This window comes from Trichosurus vulpecula, chromosome 4 (genome assembly GCF_011100635.1).
Source record: "Trichosurus vulpecula isolate mTriVul1 chromosome 4, mTriVul1.pri, whole genome shotgun sequence".
NCBI lineage: Eukaryota > Metazoa > Chordata > Mammalia > Diprotodontia > Phalangeridae > Trichosurus > Trichosurus vulpecula.
Window position 1 is genome coordinate 34,652,488 of NC_050576.1, and position 26,748 is coordinate 34,679,235.

At 49.8% G+C, this 26,748-nt stretch overlaps 1 protein-coding gene across 2 annotated transcripts in view; it reads left to right on the forward strand.

Annotated features, from left to right (window-relative positions):
- ERI3 (ERI1 exoribonuclease family member 3) overlaps window positions 1-26,748 on the forward strand; it is a 185,697-nt gene that overhangs the window by 28,675 nt on the left and 130,274 nt on the right. For both annotated transcript variants that reach the window (XM_036758045.1, XM_036758047.1), the window contains one exon: window positions 23,850-23,966. In XM_036758045.1, the coding sequence (XP_036613940.1) occupies window positions 23,850-23,966 (117 nt within the window). The remainder of the gene's footprint in view (window positions 1-23,849; window positions 23,967-26,748) is intronic.

Genomic DNA, 26,748 nt, shown 5'->3' on the forward strand with positions numbered 1-26,748 from the left:
CTGGGTCACCAAGAGAGAAGAGAGCCCAGGATAGAACCTTGGGGACCTAAAGGGAAAACCAGCAAAGGAAGCTGAGGAGAGGTCCCAACAGACTGGGGAGCTAGGCGAAAACAAGGTCACAAAATCCTGGGGAGAAGAGAGCGTCAAGGGAAGAAGGTGATGGACAGTGTCAGAGGCCACAGAGAGGTCAGGAAGGAGGAGGGTGGAGAAGAGGCTGTTGCATTTGGCAGTTAAGAGAGCACTGGTAACTTTGGAGGGAGCGTTTTCAGCGGATGATGCTGAGGGCTTAGGAGAGGGGGAGAGGAGTAACGGTGCAGGCTCCAGTAGTAGCCAGCCTCCTCAAGGGCACTAGCCAAGAAGGGGAGGAGAGAGGAAGGAAGGTGACTGGCAGGGAAGGGGGTATCAGGTGAGCATCAGATGGGCATGTTTGTAGGCAGTAGGGAAGTAGCCAGGAGACAGGGAGAGACTGGTGGGAAGTGGCAATGATAGGGGTGTGGGGGGCAGTTGGTAGAGAAGGAATGGTGGGAGGGTTCATTGTGCATGTAGAGGGCTGAGCCTTGGCTGTGAGAAGGCATCTGGGTGGTGGGAGATGTGGGGAGGTTTGGCAAATGACCTCACTTCTTTCAGGCAAGGTTCTGAGCTAGGAGATTGGGATAAGGGGGTACCATGGGAGCTCAGGGGATTGAGGACAAGGTTTGGAAGAGATGCTGTTGTCATTGGCAAGGTGGAAGGACTGCCTTGCAGCAGTGAGGGTCCAGACAAGATTCTGGACCATAAGTCTGTAGGGGACTCATTCAGTCACTGCAGTTCCATGATTTTCTCCAACTTCATTTAGCAGCACATAAATGGGAGCGCAGGCATTGGTGGGTAGAGAGTAATCCCAGGCTGAGGCTTGGCAGGGCAAGATCAGTAATAGGATAGAGGTACAAGGGACTTGAGAAAAGGCTGGTGGAGGTGTGGATCGATTTGCCAGGCAGTCAGGATGCAGAAGGGGTGAGAGAGGTGAGGGCAGGAGGGCTGGCTTTGGAAAGAATTGAGGGATTGCAGTCATCATGAAGATGAAGAACAGGGTTAGGGGTCATAGGCCAGAGAGAAAGATGGAATGGGAAAAGGAAGGATCAGATAAAGGAGTTGGGAGGTGCCCCTGAGGTGCTGGGCCCCAGGGTGCTAGGCCAGCCCTTGTAATCCGGAGCCCTTTTGTGCCTTGTGGCTGGACAGTTAGTCCTGCTTACTCTGTGAAATCCAGGCTAATGAGCCAATGGCATGGTGACCCTGAAGTGGTGTTTAAAGGCCCTGTTGTGGGTGTGTGGGCCTGCCCTGGGGGTCTGTTTGGTTCTGTACTTGTCTTTGGCCTGCTCTTTAGAGGGCTGAAGATGGTGTGCCAGGTGAGCTGGTGGAAGAGCAGGTTGAGAGTGGTAGGAGCTCATTGGCAGAATCTTGGGGCTCCTCTAGGGAGCTGGGGTAGCCAGGACCTGAGAGGAAACCCCTGGACCCCAGCCCTCACGTGGCACCTGCAGACCTGCCAACTTTGGGGGACAGCTGCATTCTCTTCCTGCTGTCCCACCTCTGTCTGTGTCTCTGCACTTCCTGCCCCACCTTGGAAAGGGCCAGACACAACAGAGACAGTTCCTATTCCTGGGATAGCTCTTCTGAGCAGCTCATGCTTATCAGCCTCATTTACTAGGATTAAAGAAAGGAGAGGGTGTAGGTACCGAGGACATGACAGATGACCAGAAGTGGGGGGGAGGGCATCACATATGTCAGCACCGTATCCTCTGGGTTGCACATAGACTGAGGCGTGGCCAGGCCCAGGCTTTCCTCCAGTGAGGCCCCAGGGGCTGGAGAAGGACCACAGGGGCTTGGTACTCTGGTGGAATTCTCTGGGACACTGCAGAGAAGTCTGGGCAGAGCACATGGGCTTCATGTGGCACAGGAGCTATGCAGCTGTGAACAGACACTTTGGGGGCTGTGGGTGCTCCAGACACAGACCTGCCTCCTTGTACCCCCGCCTCCCTTCCCCCCCCGCCCCCTGTCTCTGTCCTCTTGCCCTCTGCCTCCCTGTTTCCCTGTGCCCCTTGCTTCCCTCCTTCACTGTTTGCTGAGTGGAAATGTGGTTAGCAGCTCCCCTGGGCTTATGAGGCTGAGCCTTCCTTGCCTGCTGCTTAGAATCTGGGGCTGGGGACTCATGTCCTGTCTAGGTGGTTGTGGCTTTAGGGCAGGGTCTGCTTGGTGGTTTCTGGGGACAGTGGATCCTAAGGAATCCCTCCTGGGACAAGTGAGGGTAGCCTGGGCACCTCGGGCACCAGGCTAGAGGCTGATGGTCTGTGATTTGCCACACAGGGCAGGTGGTGGACAAGGTTTGTTGAGAACTGGCTGTGATGCTTCTGAGACCTTTCCCTTCTGGGCGGCCCTCTCACTTGAGGGTATCCATAAGTTGGGGAAGGGTCTGAAGGAAGAGAACATTGAAGAAGACTAAGTCTGCCCTCATCTATCCTTCCTCAGACTCTGGAGAGTTGGGCAGACAGGGCACTTGGGCCTGTGGCTATGACTCTGAGGAGCAGGGAAGGAGCTCCCAGAAAGGAACTCTGGAGTCCACCCTTGGTTTTCTTCTGGCAGACAGGAAGCCTGGAAAAGGCTTCACCAGCAGGCAGAGAATCACTCATTGCAGAGCTGGGGGCTAGTCTTGGCAGGAAGGGATGCCCAGGAGATAGGGTCTTAGATGGGGGTGCCCTGGGATGTGGGGGCTCTCTCTGCAGGTTTGCCCCTCACAGGCAGGACCTTATCCCAGCCTTCCTGGGCCAAGCTTCATGGTGAGGTGTTCAACCTTCCATCCCTTGGCCCTTGGAGGCTGGGATATGAGAGGGAGTGTCAGGCTGGCTGGGCAAGTGAAACGGCTTTGCCGTCCCATAGTGATGGGCAGTCTGGGCAAGGGTTGCTGTTCGAGGACTGTTGCTTGGATGAGGGACAAGCTCGTGAGGTTGTATGTTGAGAACTCAGGCTAGTTTTCTGCACACTAGACCCAGATTCCAACGCTGCTGTATTGCTACCTTCCTGGGGCAGGTTTCTTGCCCTACTCACCTCACAGAGAAGCCAAAGGAGACCATCAGGTCCTGGGGACAGAGCCACCCTGCTGCTGCCTTGAGGGCTTGCTCATTGCCTACTGAGCCTGTTCCCTGATGTTGTGGTGACTGTCTTCTGTCACTACTCTTGTGCACTGCTGGGGACCCAGTGCTGACTGTATGGGGCAGCATGCCAGCTGTGTTCCAAAGCATCCACACCCTGTCCCATTCCCCCAACAGCCCTGCGCAGCACACTGGTTATCTGGTTAATGAAACAGTTGTTTGGGATCCCTCGGGGCTCCCCTGGTACCCTAGCAACCAAATCATTCACTTACTGTGTGACCCTAGGCAAGTCACTTGACCTTTGGGCCTATCAATCCACTTTGTGGGAAATTGGCTGATTAGGAATATTGCATTGTGGGTCATGTGCAATGAGGTCAGAATCATGGCCTCTGGCTCCCCCAGGGGAGGGAACTTCTTGGTGACCCTTTGCTAGCTGAGCCTTCCTGGTCTGTGCCTTCTCTTTGAGGCACGTATAGGGCCGCCCTCCCTTTGGGGAGAGAGAGGGGAAGGGAGGTAGGAGTAAGGAATGAGCTCACGGTTGACAGTCGTGTCCTTGGCAGGTGAGTTTGCCTTTGGGAATTGGCTGGATTCTCTCCCTGCCTCCGAGGGGACATTGCCATGGGGGCAGTGGCTGCAGCCACAGCCATTCCCTGCCTCAGTGGCACCGCTGGGGGCTGTGCCTCCTCCCTGTGGTACCTGAAATTTCATGATAAATGTGTGTGTACAGGCAGCTCCCCAGAAATCATTTGGTGCCAGCTTCTGCTCCGAAGGATCTCCTTAGCAGAGGCTACCAGGATTTCAGCACTCCATGCAGGGCTGGCCGTTCTGTAGCAGGGTGTGAGTTCAGGCCTTATGTCCATCTCCACACAGAAATGGCATCATTGGGCAGTGCATTTTTCCAGGGAACTGTGATCATTGGTCTTTATTTGCGACTTGTAGTGTTATCTGTTTTCTTAAAACTCAGGTTGAGTAAAAGTAAATGGTACGTACACACACACGCACACACACAGCTAGTTGTCTGTGTTTGAGCTCTTTTCTGTTTTAATGGCCTTGAGGTTGACATGGGAAGGGGGAAGAGGGAGGGAGGAAAAAATAAGCCTTTTCAAGCCCTGATTTCCCCACCGTCCTCCCCCTGAAACTTGGAGGCGTCTGCTCTCATCTGTCAAAGTGCAAATCAACAATTAAAACACAAATAGCCCAATGCCAAAGATGACCTGGAGCACAAAGCAGCTGACAAACAAGTCCGGACAAATCGACGGATAATTTATAAGCTTGGCCCTAAAATCTAATTATTTGGCAATTCGAATTTGCAGCCAGCCAGGGCTCTGCAATAAATTTAACCCGCCATAAATTATTTAGGAGCCGTCTTCGGTGTAAATCAAAACCACGAGTGTTTGTTTAAGAAATAAGCTCCTTGTGCATAAAATGACTTAAAAAAAATACAAACCAGAGAAACTGAAGCAAACTGTGTTGCTCCTGCCTAGTGCAGAGTATGGCACCTGGATCCCTCAGGTACTAAGACCCCATCCTCTGCACAGGCTGGCTGCCTCATCTTTCTGCCTACCCCTGTATATACCCAGTGACTCCACCCCCTGCAGAACCTGGCTCCCAAACATACCCTTTCTTCCCCCCCCCCCCCATTCCCTACTGAGAGATCCCACTCTGTCCAGAGCCTGGCTCCCAGGACACCCTCCCCCCATCATGGGACCTCTCCCCTGCAGAAACTGGCTCTTAGCACCCTCTCCCCCATCACACCCCACGGAATCTTGCTCCAAGACATACACCCTTTGCCACAACCACCACCGAAGAACCCTATCCCATTCAGAGTTTAGCTCCCAGGATACACCTCCTCCCCTGCAACTGAGGGACCCTTCCCTGTCCCAAGTGCCAGAACTTTTCCCCCAAAGCTCTGCTTGGGTTCTCTGGGCTTTCAAGGCTGCTTCCAGAAGACCCCGTGCTCCTGGCCATGGTGGGAGCCTCTTCTTTGGGGGGAAGAGTGAATAGTCTCTTATCGAGCAAATACCAACTCCTTCCACAAAATAAACTTATTGGGTCCTAGGGAGGGAAAGGACCTTGGGAATCTACTCTGTTCCCTACCTCCACCAATCAGAGGCCAATATATTCTGTTTCTAAAGATGGCTGTGGATAGATTCTACAGCATTGAACACTCTTCCTCATCCGGCGCTGCTTCTAATCTATCTTATGTCCCCCATGCATTAACTCAGAAGGGGGTTGCTTTCATCCTTTCTCATTGCCCACAGTGCTTTCTGTGTTCTGTATGTTGTGGCCGTTCAACATTGTTTTGTGCGGCTGCTGCAGTGGGCAGAATTGGGTAAGGTGGCTGAGCCGCTGGCCCCTTGAAAGACAGTTCCTTGTCTGTGACTTCATCTTTTCCCTGACCTCCTCTGACTCAGTTCAGCAGGCATTTATTGAGTGCCACCTGTATACAAAGCGCAGTGTCAGGGCCTGAGGATACAGAGACAGAAATAACAAAGGGCTGGGGCAGAGCAAGGGGATTTCCTCCTCAGTGAGCCTCATCTGTTTCCTTTCAGCTTTTGCTCATTGCTCCTAGTTCTTCCTTCTGAGGCCAAGCAAAATGAACCTCATTTCTCTTCCAGGCGATGGCCTTTCAGATAAAAACTTGAAAACTCATCATCTCCCCCTCTGAGTTTTCTCTTCTGTAGGCTAAACATGCTTAGTTCCTTTAGTAGACTCTCATATGTCATGAACTCAGGACCCTTCAGTATCCTGATTCTTTTCCTCTGGACCCTCCTTCCTCTGTGCCTTCTGGCGGGCCTGTTCCATAGTTAACAAACTTGCTTTCACTGTAAAACTTTTCATTTCCTGCATCTTCCATCTTCTGGCTGTCATTGAGACCTGGCTCCCTCCTGAAGATGCAGCCTCCCTGGTCACCCTTTGCAGCACTGGCTGGTCATGATAGAGGAGTCAGAATGCTCCTTGTTCCTCATGTCACTTCTGGGCTCTCTCTCTGCTACCCTCGCAGATGGAGGTGTCAGCAATCTCTCCTCTATGGGGGTTCTTTTTTTAAATTTTTTTTAAAATTTTTAATTTACAACATTCAGTTCCACAAGTTTTTGAGTCCTGAATTTTCTCTGCCTCCCCCCACAAGACAGCATGTAATCTGATATAGGTTCTACATATACCTTCACATTAAACTTATTTACACAATAGTTAAGTTGTAAAGAAGAATTATAACCAATGGAATGAACCATAAGAAAGAAGAAACAAAACCAAAAAAGAAGAAAAGAGAGAAAATAGTTTGCCTCAATCTACATTTAGATTCCGTAATTCTTTCTCTGGATGTGGGTAGCTTTTTCCATCATGAGTCTTTTGGAGCTGCCTTAGAACCGTGTATTGATGAGAAGAGCCAAGTCTATCAGTTAGTCATCACAGATACCGTGTATCTTTAATCGTGTATAATGTTCTCCTGATTCTGCTCCCTTCACTCAGCATCAGATCATGTAAGTCTTTGCAGGTTATTATTAAATCCATCTGCTCCTCATTTCTTATGGCACAATAGTATTCTATTACATTCATATACCACAGCTTGTTCAGCCATTCCCCAGTTGATGGGCATCCCCTTGATTTCCAGTTCTTTTCCACCACAAAAAGAGCTGCTATACATAATTTTTATACATATGAATCCTTTTCCCACTTGAATGATCTCTTTGGGATACAGCCCTAGAAGTGGTATTGCTGGGTCAAAGGTTCATGGGGGTTCTTTAAATCCAAATTGATTACCCAATCAAGATCCTGGTGGCCATTTGTCTGTTGACCCCCAGGATGTTTCTCCTCATTTCTCAGGGAGATCAGTGCTTGGCTCACAACATTCCTCTCCTCCCCATGTGCCTTTAGTGTACATGTTTGTGCCCCCCTAACTTCCCAGCCATTTGATCTGTTACTCCTCCATTCCACGAGGACAGTCATGCCCTTAATCTTGCCGTTACCCACAAGTGTCCCATTTCCATGTTCATGAATCCCAGAATTCTTTTATGTGATCAGTCTTTTGCCATCCTTGTTCTACATCCTCACTACTGATGGAGCAGTAGACCTGGAGTCTGGAAGGCCCAAGTTCAAATTTGGCCTCAGACACCTACAAGTTGTGTAACTTTGGGCGAGTCACTTAATCTCCCTTCTCCGTTTTCTCATCTGTAAAATGGGGATGATAATAGCACCTACCTTCCAGGTTTTGTGAGGATAAAATGAGATAATATTTTAAAAGCTCTTTGCAGACTTTAAAGCGCTATATAAGAACTAGCCGCTGTTATCATTCCCATCATCCTCCACCTCCTACTCATGTGCCATGGAACAGAGCTGGAGAAAATCACAAAACTATGCTGACTAGGTCCACTACAAACTTACTTTATTACACAATCTCAGATGGGCCCTCACTGCTATAAGGCAATCTTTTTTTCTTTTGTTAATTACTTTTCAACATTCACTTCCATAAATATTTGAGTTTTAAATTTTCTCCCCTTCCCTCCCCTCCCCAAGATGGCATACAGTCTGATATAGGCTCTACATATACATTCATATTAAACACTTTCACATTAGTCATGTTGTAAAGAAGTATCAGAACCAGTGGGAAGAACCATGAGAAAGGAAGAAACAAAACAAAGCAACAAAAGAAAAAAAGAGAGCAAATAGCCTGCTTCGATCTGCATTCAGATTCCATAATTACTTCTCTAGATGTGGATAGCATTTTCCATCATGAGCCTTTTGGAGTTGTCTTAGATCCTTGCATTGCTGAGAAGAGCTAAGTATATCAAAGTCAGTCATCACGCAATGTGACTGTTACTGTGTACAATGTTCTCCTGGTTCTGCTCACTTCATTCTGCATCAGTTCATATAAGTCTTTCCATGTTTTTCTGAATTCCGCCTGCGCATCATTTCTTATAGCACAATAATATTCCATTACATTCATGTACCACAGCTTGTTCAGCCATTACCCAACTGATGGACATCCCCTCAATTTCATAAGGCAATCTCTCTATGCCTCCCAAATTGAATCACTTATCCCACTTACTACAGCAGCTATTCTGAACAGTCCCATCTCCTATCAAGGCTCTGACAGCATCCTGAGCCTGACAGAAACTGAGGCTATTTACCAAAAGTTCTTCTTTCTCTTCTCCCCTCCTCATCCCTCATTATTCATACATCTCTTCCCATTGCCCCTGTCTCACACGAGGAAGTTGGCCATTCTCCTCCACATGCACACTTGGTTCTTTCTCATTCCTTCTTCTCTGAGCTCCCACTACCATTTTCACTCTCTCCCTATCTACTGGCTCCTTGCCTACTGTCTGCAAACATACCTCATCCTTAAAAAGCGCTTGCTTGATCTGACCATTTCCACTAACTGTCATCCTATATCTCACCTTCCCTCCTTGACTAAACTCAAGAAAGCCGTCCATAACTGATGCCTCTCCTTCTCCTACTTACTTCTCAGTTCTCTGCAACCTGTCTTTCGACCTCACCATTCAATTGAAGCTGCTCCCTCCAAAGTTACCAGTGCTCTCTCAATCACTGAATCTGATGGTATTTTCTCTCCCTTCACCCTTCTTGATCTCTTTGTGGCCTTTGACACTGTTGATCCCCTCTTCTCCGGGATAGTCTTCCCTGTAAGCGTTGGTGATTCTGCCATTCCCTGGTTTTCCTTTTGCCTGCCTGACCTGTGTCCATTTCCTTTGTAGGCTCTTCATTGAGATCACACCCTGTCAGTATCACCCACTAAGTCTCCCAAGGCTTTTTCCACTCATATCATTTAGTGATTAGCTCTTACGGGTTCATTTATCATCTCTATGCAGATGATTCCTAGGTCTTTATATTCATCCTTTCTCCTGAGCCACTGCCCTGTAACACCAGCTACCTTTTGTATATCTTGAACTGGATACCATGTAGACATCTTCAACCCAATGTGTCCAAAATAGAACCCATGATTTTTTCTCACCAAACCCTCCTCTTGCTACCTTTCTTATTACCATCAAAGGTCATCCAGGCTCTCGATCTTGGTGTCATCCTTGATTCCTCACTTGAATTCACTCTGTATATCCAATCCATTACCAAGTCGTGTCATTTCTACTTTACAGCATTTCTCACATCCAGCACCTTCTTTCTAATTCCATAATCATTGCCCTAGTTCAAGCCTTCATCGGTCCTTACCTGGACTTTTCCAGTAGGCTTCTGGTTGGTCTTCTTGCCTTCAGCCTTTCCATATTCCAGGGTATCCTCCATTCAGCTGCCAGAGTTATTTTCTTAAAGAGTAGGTCTGACCATGTTACCACCCCCTGCTGAATAAATTCCAGTTACTCCCTACTATGGGAGAGGATGAAGTTAGGGGTGCTTGTAGATGAATTTGTCTTGTAAAAGAGAAGGGCCACCTCTTTATGAGACACAGTGATGAAGGGGTGGTAGTGGAGATGGCTGTCTGAGTGTTTTATTTTGAGAGGAAGAGGAGAAGAGATAAGAGCAAGCCCTTGGTTTGAGAAATAATTTTCTTACCAAGGATTCCACCTGGCCATGAGTGAATTTAGAAAAATAGATTTTTATTTCATGTCATTTCTGACGGGTGACCTGGCCTTTAACCCTTTGTGAAAAAGGATCACTTTGTAGGTGCAAGCACACCTTAAGACAGTTAGAAAAGCTTTTTATTACCATCCTGATTGGAATTTCCCTCCTGCATCCCATTGGTCAGGTCAGAGTTCACAGCCTTTCCGAAGACACCTAACTCCCCCCCCCCCCCCCCCCCCCCCCCCCCCCCGCCACATGGGTCTACACCCTGATTACATCTTCTTATTTCCACATTTCAATTCCCTCTTTCGTCCTCGTACTTTAGCCTTTATTTGATAATTTTTTTTTAGTTTCCTCCCAGTTCATCTGCATCAGATAGCATGAGAAAGGAATATTCTCAATTGCTAAGAGAATTGACAAAAGCTGTGGAAGATTCGAACCCAGGATATTCATGAGAAAGAGTCCCATTATCTAAGACAGCATCTGGATTAATGGACCTCATCCTTTCTGAACCATGCCTGGTCCCACCGTTGTTGATACACAGGAAAGAGGCTTTCTCAGAACAAAGAATAGGAGTCGGCTCTGAGGCTGATTATCAGGTGGCCAACATCCCCTCCTGGACAAGCAGTTGTATCTCTTGCATTCGTCACCAGTATGACTTCAAATCATGTTTCATGTAATTGCTGTGGAAACAAAGGTTAGTCATCCCTTACAGTGGCGAATGACCTCATTTTTTGTTTTTTTGATGAAATATGAGGTTGAGGTTCTTGGCCTATAGGATGGTGAATCAATAGGATTGTAAAGGGTTGCCTTGCTGTAGTGAGAGCCCAGTTGTAGTTACGTAATGTGAAATTTCTAGTAGACCCATTTAGAGTAGTTTGTGATTTTCCCCAGCACATGAGTAGGAGCAGAGGTGGCGGCAGATGATGGGAGTGATCCAAGGTGAGGGTTTGTCAGGGAGAGATTGCTTATAGAATAAGGGGACAAGAGATTCCTGCCTAGAAGGTAGTATAACTGAACTCATTCATCAAAGATCAGGATAGGAAAAGGAAGAAAGTGTAGTCAGGACTGGGACAGGGGAGGGGGATGGGAAAGGCTTGGGAAAGAACTGAGGGGTGGAGGGATTAGGGGTCACAGTGAGGATGAAAAACAAGGTTTGGGGTTGTAAAGCAGAGGGAGGGATGGAACGGTAAGAGAATGATCAGATAGAATATGCCAGTGGAGCCTTCGTAGGTAACGGCAAGGTCAGGAGCCACAGTGGATGATGACGATGATGACGACGATGATGAATATTAATAATAATAATGATGGCAATATTTGTATTGCCAGGTTTGCAAAGCATCTTGTCCATGTTATCTCATTAAATTCTCACAACAGCCCCATGAGGTAGTAGCTGTTATCATCATTCCCATTTTTCAAGTATGAAAACTGAGACAAAAAGTTTTTCTTTTATTTTTTCTTCCCTCCCTTCCCCTCCCCTCCCCTCCTGTCCTTTCCACATTAAGGGCTTTGGGTCTGGCCATTCATTCAGTTCTCAATTTCCCCAACTGCAGGATTTGTTCAAGTTGCATTAAGGCCTTTTGTTGCTGTTTGCTGCTGCACAGCCCCTTCCCATTCCACCCCCCACCCCGCCCCAAACTCTCCCTCATAACTAGGGTCTGTGTCTGACAGGCTCTGCCACAGGCTTTATCCAGAGTCCCCTCTGTTTTGTATCATCTTGGACTTTGCTGTTATGTAGGCCACAGCTTCCCAGCAGGTCTCCAAGCTCCAAGGACACACAGCTGACCAGCGGTCCATCCTGGCGGCTGTGTCAGAAGTAGAGCTAGTCTGGGGTGATCTGTCCTTGGTGAGGCTGTGCTGGCTGACACTTTGGGATCCTCCACTCTGGTCTGGTCTGACCCCCCCACGTCCCCTCAGTTAACTCCAGTGGCTCCCTTTTACCTCGAGGATCAAATGGAAAAGGCTGGTGGGCTTTCCAAGCCAGTCACAAGCTGAGCCCTTCTGACCTTTCCAGCCTCCAAGACTTGACCGCCATGAATCCATTCCACAGTTGAGGGACAGTGGCACAAGGCACTCCATGTCCCAGCTCAGGGCATTTTCCCTGGTGTCCTCCCTGCCTGCAATGCTGCCCTTCCTTCAGGAATCAGCTCACATTCCCTCTTCTGCAAGAGGCCTTTCCCAGCTCCCCCTCCCCACGGGCATCCCCATCAGCAACTTCTCTTAGAGGTCCCCTTCCATTTACACCGGAGACATCTTTGATGTATGTCGTTGTCTCCCCCATTAGACTGGGAGCTCCTTGAAGCCAGGAGCTGTGTTCTTGCCTCTCTTTGTATCCCTAGTGCTTAGCACTGTGTCTGGCACACAGTAGCACTTAAGGAGTGCTTGTTGACTTAAGTTGTACTGTACTGCAGACATGGTATGACCAGGGCAAAGTATAGAGGGATTGTTCCTTACTCATGAAAGCTGTGATTCTCTTAATGCAGTCTAAGATCACAGTAGCTCTTTGGACGTCTGGATGGAAGAGATGGGAGCCCATGAGCCCAACCTTCCTGCCAAGGCTCCTTCTCTCTTGGGTTGACACTAAACTCCTTCCCTCAGCCCTTTCCTATCCCTCCCGAGTTGGAGGCCCCCGCCCAGTCTATTCTTCCCCTTCCTAGTTGTCAGCGTCAGGCGTTTCTGTGCTCCTCTGCACCCTTCCCATGGGGTGGATGTGGTCTCTCACAACACTTGGCCGAGCAGTTATTCAGTCATTGAGATCTTCTTGTCAGTCAGTCAGGTGCCTGGCATTGGCCATTTGCTTAGAGTGAGTGAAGCAATTGCTGCTCACAAGGAACATACAGTCCAGTGATTAAGGCAGCAATGACTCGTGTAAGCACGAAAAATAAATACAAATAAAAGTAAAGTACAAGGTAACTTGGGAGGAAGATCTTGAAAGGCCTCTTCATGCAGGAGCTGGCAGAGGTGAGGAGCGAGGGCACTCTAGGCCTCAGCGGCAGAGAGGCTGGAGGTGGAGGGCCATCAAGAGAGTAATGGCCAATCCTGCTAGAAAGATAAGTTGGAGCATGTTTGTAAAGGGCTTTAAAAGCTGAATCAGTTTGTCTTTTATTCTAGAGGCAATAGGGAAGCCCTGGCTTTCCCTGAGGAGGAAGAGGAGGAGAAGGATGGCCTCCACTTAGGGAAAATCTCTTCATGTAAAATATAGAAGTGTGCTGGAGTACAGGGGCTGGGCAGGGTACTTGGAGTGGGAAGACCAAGGAGGAGATGGAATAACCTAGCAAAGGACCAGTGGTGGCAACTTGAACTGGGGCGTGGCTGTGGGACTGGAGATGGCAGTGTGCTAGGACCTAGCAAATCTCTGAAAATGAACCCGGAGGATAGTGATGAGAAAAACAAAGAGAAGCACCTGTAAACTCCTCTCTCCATTCCAGGACGACACAAAGCTTGTGATTCAGAGTCCTCCCTAGGTACTGAACTCGGGAGACAAGGCAGGAGGGCTCAGGCACACCTCTTCGTGCCACCAGAGGAGACAGGGCCAGAGGGAGCCCCATTTAAGCCACAGCTGAGCCACGGCGAGTGGATCACAGGGCCAGCTGCCCCCAGCACACACAGTAACATCTGGTTGAGACCTTTCAGGGTCATAGGAAGGGATGGAGTCAAATCTGGTTTCAGGATTGTTCAACGAAGAGGAAACAGAAGTAGCCAAGACCAAAACTTCAGTTAAACTACCAGAAGAGTGAGCCAAAACCTAGGGATTCCTGCAGAGCACAAGGCTTTAGCCATACTAAGACCAAAGACCAAGCAGGGTGTGCCCACACTGTCCAAGATATGGAGAGCTAAGTCTGATCCAAACACAAAGCCCCAGCCAAAAACTGGGGCTGGAGGTAGAAATAAACAGAAGAAAATTCCTAACACAACAAAGAAATATTGTGGACTGAGAGAATCCAAGGAGAGAGCCTAGAAGAAGAGACTGCCTCCATCAGAAGTTATGAAATAGAGCCTCAGAGAAAGAGTATCCTGGCCACCAGGTGCCGGAGTACCTGGAGGAAAAGAGACAAGCGATTAAAAAAAATTAAAGGGAATTAAAGAGTATTAAAGGGAAGAGCAGTGCAGGAAGAAATAGGGTTTGACAGGGAGAATGAGTAGCTTAAAACTAGTGGTGATAAGCCATACCCATACTGACCTCCTTGAAAATTAGAATAGGCCAACTAGAAAGCAGCAACTCCATGAGACGAGAAACCTTTTTTAGAAAACGAAAAGACTGAAAAACCAGAAGAACGTGTAAGGTACATGCTATCAAAAGCAATTGACCTAGAAAACAGGTGTAGGGGAGAGAATCTTGGGCTCATGGGCTTTGTGGGAGCAGGCGTGGGCTCCATGCTGCTTGGGGGCCTGCCCTGGCCCACTGCAGGAGAGCTTGTAAGTGTCCTCTCTGTTTCCATCTCCTGCTCTGGGTCCACGTGGCTTACACGCCTGGCCTGCCTCCTCTTGCTTGTCTTTGCTTATAGTTTCTGCAGACTTGCAACAGCCATTTTGTATGACCCTGGACTGGATAGAAAAGTTTATGAAGATCATACCCCCTTCCCCAAAGGCTGGTTATATTTCAAGAAATCAAAAACAAAAACTTCCCACATCTCTTGGAACAGCAGACTAAGTAAAATGAGAAAGACTGTCAATCAACCCTTCTGAAAGAAACCTCAAAATGTAAGCTCCCAGGAACATTATCGTCAAAATCCAGAGCTTCCAGGTCAAAGAGGAAATATTGCCAGCAACCAGACAGAAAGAATTCAAGTACCCAGGAGCCACAATCTGGATCACAAAAGATTTGGCAGCTACCACTGTAAAGGAAAGAACTTAGACGATCCTGTTTGAAAAGGCAAAAAAGAAAGGCTTACAACCAAAAATAACCCGGCCAGCAAAACTGAGCATAACCCTGCAGGGGACAGAATGGCACATTGGTGAAGAAGAGGATCTCCAGGCTTTGTTGATGACAAGGCCAGATGGGGTAGACACTCTGAAATGGAAGCACAGGAGTCAAAGGAAACATGGAACAGTAAATACATTTCATCATTCGGAAGGGACTGACTGATCATTTGTTTACAATCTAATAAGAGAAGAAACACGTGTGCTCTCAGACCCTTGATGTCTTCAGGGGCCACAGAGAGTTAAATAAGACAGAGGGCCTGAGGTGGCTCTGCTTGCTTTTGATGATTTTAGGAGAAGAAAGAAACAAAAAATATGCTGGGGGTTGGGGGAGTGGCGGGGAGGAGGAAGGGAAGGAAACGTACTATCTCACATAGTTCCTGGGCGTAAGATGAAGAGTGTACAAACATGGTGAGCCTCACTTCCATTGGAACTGGCCAAGGGCAGGTAGAAAACATGCATGCATGTACACAGCCCCACACACCCACCCACCTACCTTGGTGTAGAAATCCAGAGCAAGTGCGAGGCTTTCCATCTCTTCCTCTTCCTTAGTTTCAGCCTATGTCAAGACCCTTTAGGCTCCTGACTCTCCCCCCTCCCTCCTGGTTTGTGCCCTCTGTAGATTTGGTTGCATGCCAGCTCTGCCTGTTTCCTTGTCATGGATGAAATGTTAAATAAATAGCCCAGGGCCAAGCACCAATCCCTGGGGCACTCCACTGGAGACTTCCTACTGCATTGACATTGAGCTATTAAAAACTACTCTTTGAGAATTAAGACCAGTGATCAATGCAATGATCAGCGGTGATTCCAGAATACCATGGCAACCTCCTGATGGAGAGGTGACGGATTCGAGATGCAGAATCAAACAGACATTTTCAGACACAGCTAAAGTGGGAATTAGTTTTGCTTAACTCTGCATATTTGTTGCAAGGGCTTGTTTTCTTTTTCTAAAAGGGGCTGGGTGAAAGGGAATAGAGAGAAGGTAGCAGAAAAAAAAGGCATCCTTTTTTTAAAATGCAGAGAAGAAGATGGAAGGAAGGTCCTTCTGGAAAGAAGTGCCGACAAGCAAGCCAGGTTAAACTAATTGTATGCTTCAAAAGAAAAGCAGACTGTACGTAACAGGGACCTGCAATTTCATGTACAATCCTCTTTTTCTGTCGTACCACCTATGTGGAAATGCCCGTTTTATTTGCTGTCTGTTACATTCAGAATTAAAAAAAACATTATTTTCTGAATGTGGCCATTTAGTGAGTTCTGAATACATCTGATCGTGTCATCATCTAGTTTACCTCTTGATCTTCTCCTATATTTTATCAACTACTTGGTAAAAATTTAGGTCAGCTATATTCCCGGTGTTCCTTTGATCTACCAGTTTAGCAACCGAGTCAAAATGGGCATGAGGTTGGTTTGGCAAGACCTGTCCTCGATGACGCCAGGCTGGCTCGATGTAGTCCCTGCTTCCTTTTCTTCCCTTTGCCAACCATCTCATTAATGCATTTTCCCAGGAATCCAAGTTGAGCTCATTGGGTTTGTAGACTCTTCTCTAGCTTTGTGGTCCCTGTCCTGTTTTCCATAATCTTTGAGATATTACTGTCTGCCACAATGTTGACTTATATTGATCTTACGCTAACACTCCCTGCCCACCTCATTTTCAACGAACTGCTGCCTTCCCCATTTTGTCCCTTTGAGATTGATGTCTGTATCCCAGGAGGAAGACATTTTACTTACCCCCTTAAACTTCACCCTGTATGATCCGGCCCATTGCTCTAGTCTGTCGTGATAGTCTGTAGGTAGAGAGGTGAGGGGGAGGGCCTCCTGGACAGTGGGGGTGACTTGAGCAAACGCAAGGAGGTAGACATTGGAGTGGCAAGTGCCAGGGCCAGTCTAGTGTGGCTGGAGCAAGGATTGGGTGAAGAAGAGTTGTGGGAGATGGAATTATACAGGTGGGCCCAAGCCGGATTGGGCCCACCTGAGGAGTTTCTGTTTTGTCCTAGAGTCAGGGAAGGAGCAGGCCAGCTCCTTGCCTTAGGAAGATTCACCTAAAATTTCTTGGAAATGGCTGCTGGCATTGGGGTTAGTGGGGAAAAGCAGGCATTGGAGGTGGCAGCCTGGTGGATGTTCAGAACAGGGAAAGCTGGGTAGATGCTGCCATTGATGTGGATTCTGGGCCTGCTCAGGAGTAGACAGAAAGCTGTGTCTCTTGCAGCCTGAGCTTGGCTGTTCACATGAGTTTGAGGTGTTTGGGGGAGTACTTTGGTGGATGGTTGATTTGTGTAACAAATGCTATTTGTAAGAAATTCCTTTCTGGGCCCACAGCAGAGAGGTCTGTGTTGGCCAGGCAGCTTGTTCCCTCTGGGATGAAGGCTATTTTTAGCAGAGGAGGGCACTGTGCCTGGCCAGGAGAAGACCTGGACCACCAGGCATTTTTGGAAAAGGGGCATGCCTGGCTATCTCAGGAACCCTGGATTCAGTGCCAAAAGGGCCCTTTGACATCATTTGGTGTGGCCTATATAGCCCCCCTCCCCCGCCCCACCTTTTACAGAGAAGTCTTCAGCCCAGAGAAGGGGAAGGGCTTGTAGCTCTCAAGGTCAGATGGAAGATAGCAAGGCCAGGACTCAAAGCCGAACCCCTCTGACTTCAAGTCCTAGGCCCCTGTCTTCAGATGTCTTAGATTCTGTGTTTGTCAGTCAGTAAGCATTTAAGTACCTGTGATGTGCCAGGCACTGTGCTAAGTGCTGGGAATACAGAGAGGTGAAAGACTCTCTGCCCTCAAGGAGCTTAAGTCTAAAATGTGCTTATAGTCAAAGGGGCAGTAAGCCTAGGGGAATTTGATGGCCCCTGGGGGCTTGCCAGGCTCCTGGGCAATCTTGGTTGGTGCCTGTCTTGGGTACCAGCTCTTGCTTCTATTCTGGGGTTTCCCCAGGCCGCACAATGGAAGCTTGATTTGGAAACCTTTGGTCACTTCCCATCGCTGCCCCCTGCTACCTGCATTCAGCCACCATTCTCATCTCTCCTCCCCCCAGCACTGGGCTCCAGGAGGGGGGCTTTTACAGTCAGACCTCCGTCTCTATGCCAGGCCACACCCCCTTTATGTGTTATTTCCTATTCAGACATAGGCTTCTTGAGTGCAGGGATTGTCTTGCTTGGATTTGTATCCCCAGTGCCTGGCATATGGAAAGTGCCTGATAAATGCACCCTCTACCCATCCATCTGTGGGTTCCCCTGCGTGCCTGGATTTTTGTATTCTCTGTAGGTCTTGTTACACCATGTTGGCTTGGTGGCTGAGGCAGCTTGTCTGAAGAACATTGGTCTGAGAAGGGGAGTGTAAGCTTGGGGGAATCTGTGGATCTGTCTCTCTCTTGTCCCCATCCCAGCCCATCCTCCAGCCCCCTTCTCTACCGCCATTCTAGTCCATCCTAGGCTCACCTGCCTGGGTTTAGTCACTGCCCTCAATCCACTGGCCTTTATTAAATACCTGCTCTGTGCTGGCCTTAGGGCTGCCTCTAGCCTCTCCCCTCCCAGGCCGTCCATCAGCAAGGTGCTGGCTGCAGCATTCTTGGGCTCACAAACCTTCAGTGGCTCCCTGTTTCCCCCTGGTGAAGTTCACACTCCTGTGCATGGCCTTCGAGGCCCTGTGTGATCTGGCATCCTTCCTTTCCAGGTTTATCTGCTAATACTGTTTTCACATACTCTGTGCTCCTGCCAACCTTGACAGCTCTGTTTTGGACTTTTTGTCCTTCCCTGGCTCCCTGCAGCTGCTCCCTGTGTGTCCTTCTTCTCCCTCTTGTTGGGCTTACAGACCTCACTGGGCATGCACCTAAACTGTTGTCTTGTGTGTTACCTGTGCTGGAGCCTTCACCCCCTCCTAGACTGTGACCTGCTTTACCATGGCAGAGGGGCTCTGACAGCCCCCTTTCTCTTTGGGGACATGGGGGCCCAGGAGGCTTCTGGGTTTTCCTGGGTTATTTCTTTCTCCCCCTGCTCTTTCCCTGTAGGGGTTGACCAGGCCTTCCTGGGACAGAGGGAGAGAAGACTCTGGGTGGTGGACAGCATCTGTTCCCTTTGGCCCAGGAGAGATAGTGACAATGACCATGATGGAGCCTGGGAGCTGAAGCGCTTAGCATTTCATGAGAAGTACTAATGGAATTCTAGATCTGTAATAGCATTCTGGATCTCTAAAACAAGCCATGTGCTTGTACCAAAGTGGGAAGGGATCAACTTTAAACCATAAATTCTTGGTAATAGCGGGTTTTTCCCTTTTATTTATGTTTGATAGATATTTTTGTTTCCAGAGGAATGTCAACTCCTAATTTCATAATGTATCATGGGCTTAAGAAAATTGAATTTAATAAAGGCCAAAGATGAATGGCACCCTGAAAGGTCCCAACACTTGTCTTTATTAGCTGGACAAACTGCAGGTCTCCAAACACTGCTTCCCTCCAAATGAAAGTTTAAATGAAAAGTACCATTGTGTCACAGGTTAAATTTCATTGTGGCTCTGGCTAACATGGTTAGTGAGGAGTTGCCTTAGATACCAGGGCAGCAAAGCCCTGTCAGACAGGCGGGGTGAGAGATGCTCTCTGGTATGAAGGGGGGCAGGGTACAGAGACAGGCCAGCCCCCAGGGGGGCCTCCCAAACCCCTGAGATTGGCTCCTGGGCCAGGTATCTTGGAGACAGCCAGCCTCTACAATTACCTGGATGTTTGCTTTGTTGGAAAAGCAGGTCAGCCCAGGCCTCCCCCTGGGCATTGTCTGTTTCCAAGACTGGGAGGAAGCCTGCCCCCCACCCCCTTCTTCTCCCCACTACCCCCAGCATCCTCCTCAACTGCACAGTTCTTATTTTTTCTGAACCTCTGCCTTTGGTCAGCTTTGGGAGGGGTCAGTGATTTGAGCTGTCCTCAGCCCAGGTCTAGCCATTGGAGGTTGGATTGGAAAGAGATGCATTGCCTACCCAGTGTGGCACTAACGGGGCTCTGTGGTTCCTAGGCACAGGAGGATTTCTGTCACTGGGAGGACCTTAGGCAGAGCCTTTTGCAGGGCCGGAGCTGGTGTGTGTGTGGTTGTTGTGAGTGGGGGCAGCATCAGAGGCGCTGGCTGCCCAGGGATGGGGGCACCGAGGAAGCTCTGATACCTGTCAGGACTGCTGGGCCAGCCTCCAGGCCCAGGGCTGGGCCGTCCCCTCTGCAGTGGCTGCCTTTTCCACATGCTAATTTTACTCGGAGGAGTTGGCTTTTATTTATTTTTTTATTATTTCCTATTTGTCTCTTCCAGATGTTTTCAGGGCAGTTTTTTTTTTGTTGTAAACTAATTCCATTCATGTTTTAAAAATTTATGAAAGCGCTAATAAAAATGTCAAAGTGGTAAAAATGTTAGCTTTTCCTCTGTTTTGATTAAATTTCGCAAACTGTTTTTGAATATTAAAAAGCAATAATTTTTTTTATTCTCTCCCCTCCCCCCCCCTCCCCTCTCTCCTCCCACCCCCTCCCCACTTTGGCACTTCCCTTCTCCCGGAGCGGTTGGGGAGGCAGGCAGCTCCAGGAGCCATCACTCCACTGGCTCATTTGCACGCCAGAACCTTGGTGCTGTGCATCTCTATTAAATAACGGAGACAAATTAATCTTGGAGACACCAAACAAATTGTCCCTCCTGCTCCTCCTCCTCCTCCATTAAGTTCCCGGGCTTGTGGAGGGGGGTGTTGGGGGGGTGGGGGAGGTGGCTCTTAGTGGATTTTATCTAGTCTCTTATTTCTCCTTTTTGCTTCAGACTTTTTTATTTTTTTAAAGGAATAATTAAGGAGCCCATCTCCCTGGCATGGTGTGAACTTTCTATGAACAGATCGGTGCCCATTTCTGATGGCGGGTCATTTGTATCCTTGGCAGTCCTGTTGATGAATCACCGCTTTCTGGTTCCCCTGCCTGCTGCTAGCAGAGACACATGGGCAGGCTGGCAGGCAGAGGCTGGCGTTTGGGCATGGGGAGGGTTACTGTTAGTGTTCCCTCCTCCCAAATAGGGCAGTGGTTCTGGGATATAGGGGGAGGTGGGGGGCAGAAGGAGCCTCCCCCTTTTGACACCTTTAAAAAAAGATTCATTTTTAAACTAATGTTAACATCAAGCAGATAGGGCTGGCATATTGAGGATGGCATGTGGGCTAGGTAGGCTCTGGGTGGTGGCCTGGCAGACCCAAGGACAGACAGCCATCTTAGGTCATGTTTTGGGAGTGTCAGGTCTGTCCTGATGTTTCTAGGCTGCTTGAAGGTTTACAAAGCACTTTATATCCACACTCTCATTGGTCCTCATAGCTACCCTGTGAGCAAAGCATTGTGTAGAGCTCCCCCCCCCCCCCAACCCCGTGGTACAGATGAGGAAATGGAGCCTCCTGACTCCCCCTTTGGACCCCGCCCTGCCGGGAGCTCTCTGGGGCATTGCTCTCCATCCTCCCCTCCAAAGCATGGCTGGGTACTTGTTCCCATTCCCTCTCATCAACTCCAGCAGATTTCCCCTCCCTCCCCCCATCACTCTGTCCTTGTCTCTGGCTGCTTCCTAACTGCCTACACATGTGTCCATGTCTTCCCCATCCTCAAAAGGATCCCATGATCCTTCCCTCCCCATTTGCTGTCGCCCTGTGGATCACCTTTCTCCAGCTAAGTTCCATGAGAAAGCCATCCACGCAGGGCGTCCATGCTTCTCACCTCCTGTTCTCTCCCGATCCCTCTGCAGTCTAGCATCTGAGTACATAATTCAGCGGAAACCACTCTCCAAAATGGACAATGTTCTCTTAGTTGCCAAGGCTAATAGTCTTCTCTCAGGCCTGATCCTTCTCGGCCTCTGACAGTATTGAGTACCCACTCCTCTTCTTTTGGTGACACTGCTCTCCTGGGTCACGGTCTACGCATCCGACTACTCAGGAGGCAGCTGGGGTCTCAGTGGAGAGAGCACTGGCCATGGAGTCAGGGAGACTGGAGTTCACATCTGCCCTCTGATCCTTACTAGCTGTGTGACCCTGGGCAAATCTGCCTCAGTCTCCTTGGCAGTAAAATGGAGATAATCATAGCTAATAAAGTCCACGTGAATAATAATGGGGATAACGCTAGGAATGTTGTGAGAATCAAATGTGATCATTAAGTGCTTAGCACAGTGCCTGGCACATAATCAGGGTCACGTAAATGCTTCTTCCTTCCCTCCCCCCTTCGTTCCTTCCTCCCTTCCTTCCTTCCTTCCTTCTTTCTTTCCTTCCTTCCCTCCCTCCCTCCTTTGCTGGTTCACCATCCAGATCACACTCACTCACTGTGGGTATCCCCCAAGGTTCTCTCCTGTGTCCTCTTCTCTTCTTCCTGTATACCAGATGTTCTCAACGTGAGGTCTTTGAACTTGTTTTAAAAAAATATTTCAACAGTGGTGTCTCATTCTAGTTGTTTTCCTTTGTGTATTTCGTGGGGTCTGTTGCATCAGCAGACTAGGTGAGTGTGGGTGTTGTGGTCCGTGACACAGAAGAGGTTGAGAAGCCCTGTTCCGTCTTGCTTGTGATCAGTTGTCACCTCTGTGCAGAGGATTCCCAGATCTTTGCACCCAGCCTCAGTCTCTCTCCTGAGCTCCAGTCCATATTACCAACCACTTCTGGGCCATGTTGGGCCATGGATGTCCTAGAGATATCTCAAACTCAGCATTTCCACAAGGGCCGACCCTCCTTCCAGGTCGGCAGCCTGTCCCCTTGTTTCCCTTCTGCGTGCCTTTGCATTAGCTGTCCCTTGAGCCTGCCATGCTTTCCTGCCCTGTTGCTACCTCTTGGAATCCCCAGCTTCCTTGGAGGCTGGACTCAAACACTCCCTTCAGCAGGAGACCCGTTCTAGGTTCCCAGGTGCCCGTGCTCTCCCTGCTAAGATTTCCTTCTATCTAGTCTGTCTGTAGCTTGAATGTGTGTGCTCTCTCCCCTGTTAGAATATAAGCTCCTTGAGGACAGGGGTTGGGGGGGGAGCTCTGTAACAGCATGGTGCTTGGTGGTACACAGTAAGTGCTTAATAAATGCTTGTTGATTGACTCTTCATAAGGAAATTGAAGCCCAGAAAGGTCACATGATGTGTTTGCTCGCCCAAAGTCACTGAGCTAGTGAGAGAGTGGTGGTACTGGGCCTGGCCTGGGAAGAGGGGAGCCTGCTAGTGCTTGGGGGTTCTGGCCCTGCCCATTTCAGGAATCTCCAGCTCCAGGCTTAGAACAGGAACTGGCTTCTGAAAGGGAAGAAATAATGAGGAAGAGAAGGAGGGAGGAAGGAAGAGAGAGAGTAAGGGTGGGAGAGAAGGGAGAGGAGGAGGAGAGGGAACATTTTCAGTTGGTGGAGATCTCTTGGCTCCCACGGTCACCACCTTGGTGTAAGCCCTCATCCCCCCTGGTCTGGACTGTATGACAGTATTAACTCTACCCAGGTGCCAGAGGGCGTTTTCTGAAGCCCAGGTGTGACTGTGCCACTCCCTAGGTTAAGAAGCAACAATGGTGCCCTTTGGGGTGAGAGATGAAATCTAAACTCGTCCTGACAGTCTGGAGTCAGGCTGCTTTTCCAGACTTAGTTCAGCATTAGTTCCTTTCACATATATTCCAGCCTCCCAGCAGTTCACTAAACTCAGCATCCCATCTCCTGCCCCCAGGCCCTTAGTGGACAGTCTGTCGTGCCTGGATGTCTGTCAGAAGCTCCAGCTTGGCTCGGCACCTCTTTCTACATGAAGCCTTTCCTTCGTCGTTAGCCTTCTCTGCCTCCTCAGCTCATCTGAGCTTCACTGCTTACGTGGAGTGAGAGCTACTGGAGGCCGGGGCCTTTTTCGTTTGGCCTTCACGTCCCTAGTGCTGGACACATTTTCTTTTTGGTCTAGTTCTGTGATTTCACTGTCTAGGGAATTTGCAGTGAGGAGACAGCGTCTCCCTGGGCAGGCGCCTTAGAGAGTGGCCTGGGGCATAGAGTCGGTGAGTGACTTGTCCATGGTCACACAGTCAGTAGGAGTCAGAGGCAGGCCCAGAACCAAGGCCTGGCCTCCCTTTCCTCTATTTCAGGCTGCGTCTTGCCTTTCATGTATTAACTGCTTAATCAGTGTTTGTTGAATTGAAACTGATCATTCTAAAAACTTCCTCTCTCTTCTCTGTCTTTTCTCTTTCTTTCCTTTCTCCTGTTTCTCTTCCTCTCTTTTCACTCTCTTTTCTGTCTTCCTCCCTCTTGTTCTCTTGTGCTCACTGTCTGTCTGTCTCTGTCTGTCTGTCTCTTTCTCTCTCTCCCCTTCCCTCTTTCCCTCCATGTAGGAAATCATCGAGTTCCCCATTCTGAAGCTAAATGGTCAGACGATGGAAATTGAGTCCACGTTTCACATGTATGTGCAGCCGGCTGTCCACCCTCAGCTGACACCCTTCTGTACAGAGGTAAAGAGTGTGGTCCTGGGAGGGGGTCTGGGGAAGAGGGAGCTTTGGGCCCTGGGACACTCTGGTATGCTACAGATGAGGGCAGGATGAGGGACTTGAGTCGGGCTTTATGAGAACCGAAGTCTCCAGGCAGGCTTGTGGGGCCAGAGGCTGAGGATGTTGAGATCAGGGAGGTGGAAGATGCTGCCTTTGCAGAGCGTTTTGGGGAGGCTTCATGGATTCTGAGCTTCCTGAGGGCAGCCCTGTCTCTGTTTTGCCCCATGCAGTGTTAGAGCAGCCTGGCCTGGAGAGGGGAGCGCTGTTCCGCGCCCCCCTACCCCGCTTCGTGCAGCCAGGCAAGCCTCTCTCTGCCAGCTGGTCTGTAAGGAGCGAGGAAGCCTTAGAAATTCTTGGCTGCAGGACCAGGTAGCCCAGGGACTCTGGAAACAAGCTGCTATTTTCCCAGTCTTCCAAGAGGGGAAGACGCTGGGCTTCCTGGAGCTTTGTCTCCCCGAGAATCTCTAATATTGCCGCCCCACTAATGTCACTAAGAAAAATTGCCCTCTTTTGGACAGTCACCTTCTCCCACATCCATATAAATGAAAGAGACAGGGCGCAAACAGCGCCTAACCAACCAGAAAATGACATTCCTGCTATGTAGAAGACGGCCAGGCAGGAACAGAGCTGCGAGGCCCCTCCATCCAAGAGCCTCCTCTTGGGGCTGGGGAGCCGAGGGAGACCTGGGCTGGCTCTCCCTTCCCTGGCTCTTCTCCCCCTGCAGGCCAGTGGTTAAGAATAGCTAACCTTGTCCTACTGTGTGCCAGGTGCTGGGTGAAGCCAAGCACTTTACAAATAGTCTCGCAATTGAGCCTTACAACAGTTCTGGGGGGTAGGTGGTTCTCCCTTCCTCCCCTCCCCCCTCCCTCGTCCTCTGCTTCGTCCTCTTCCCCTCCCCTCCCTCCTCTCTCCTTCCTTCCCTTGTCTCCCTCCCCCCCAGCTGCCAGCACCTCTCCAGCTCATCTCAGCCGTCAGCCCCTCTCAGCAGGTCCTCATCAGACCAGCCAATCACACAGTGATTGGACACTGAGACCCTCCCTTGGGGTAGGAGCCCCAGCCGGGCCTCTCCTTGATACTCTGTCCTCAGGATAGCAGAGCCAGAGCTCTGGGGAGCCAGCTGGGGAGGGGTGGGCAACAGCCCCAGGGCCAGCTCTGCCCTGGACTCTGCTGGACAGTGGGTGGGAAGGAAACATTTGGGGGCCTGTGGGGAGGGGAGGGATTTGGGGATGGTCCAGTGAGACCCTGACACAGGGTCCCCTGCAGAATGTGGGATCTTTCCAGAAAAGTTTTTAATGGGTCCCCTAGATGGCAGCTGGACAGAAGAGAACACTGAGTCAGCAAGTGAGCTCACTTATGAACACTGGTGAACTTCCCAGAGGCCTTTCTTGGCCGTCACTTTCTCATCTCCCCCCTTTCCAGCTCGCTTATTCCACCCCATCCCTCTCCGTGGCACTTTCTTTTCTGAGCCCTGAGTAGAGCAGGCCAGGCTTCCGGGAAGGGCTTGACACCCCAGGAGTTGAGCTCAGCCACAGGAAGGCATGTAGTCTATGATGGCACAAGACTGCTGTGGAAAGTGTGTGTGTGTGTGTGTGTGTGTGTGTGTGTGTGTGTGTGTGTGTGAGACACAGGTAGAAACAGAGAAAAAAGGAGGGAGACAGAGAAAGGGAGGGAGAAAGTGGGGGGAGAGACTCATAGAAACAGAAAGAAAGGGAGGGGGAGAGAGAGAAGAGAAAGGAAGGGAGGGAGAGAGGAGTGTGGGAGAGAGAGAGAGAGAGGATGGGAGAAAGAAGGGGGGAAAGAGAGAAGGGTGGTGTGCACTTAGGCCACGTTGTCAGGGCTGCCGGGGAACCCTGGTCTCCTTGGGTTTCTCCAACAGTAGGACCTTCCCTCTCTCTTTCTCAGCCCTCTGGTCTACCTTGTGCCCTGTCAGCATGTGTGCCAGGAGAGTTGAAGCATGGGAAAGGAACATTTGTGTGTAGAGACCACTGGGGAGGTGGGCTGAAGCCTGGCCCACTCCTTTCAGGCCTCCCTTCTTGCTAGGAGCAGTAGCTCTGGGCGAGGTGAATGAATAGCTCTTTTCCCAAGCCTCTGTCATCAGCCTGTGCTCCAGGATGTAGCTTGGATAGAGATCAGATGGGATGGGCTAACTCCTCCTGGGGCCTTCTGCCCACTCCACCCCTCCCCCAGACACTGTTTATTGGGGTGTGCGTGTGTGTGTGTGTGTGTGTGTGTGTGTGTCTGTGTCTGTGTCTGTGTGTGTGTCTGTCTGTCTCTGTGTGTCCCTGTCCATTCTATTAAATGCTGGTAAAGGGTTTTGTCTCTCACACCTGTACTTAGGAACGGGGAGATTTATTGGTCTCTTTGTCTGGGAAGAAAGAGCAGGCCTGATTGTCAGATTGTACGCCAGAGACAAGTGCTTATATAATCAGCAAACTGTCTCCCTGTTGCTGGCGGAATACGATGGTGCCAGAGATAAACTGCAAGGAGAAAGCCCAGGATGTTGACATGGTACTGGCAGCAAGTCAGGGCCCCAGTGGCCACCACCCGCTCCCTCCACTCCCAATCCCGGGGCCCTGGCAACTGTTGCCCGCTCCCTCTGCTCCCAGTTCTGGGGCCCCGGTGGCTGTCACCCGCCCCCTCTGCTCTCAATCCCGGGGCCTCAGTGGCTGCCTCTGGTTCCCTCCACTCCCAATCCTGGGGCCCCAGCAGCTGCTGCCCGCTCCCTCTGCTCTCAGTCCTGGGGCCC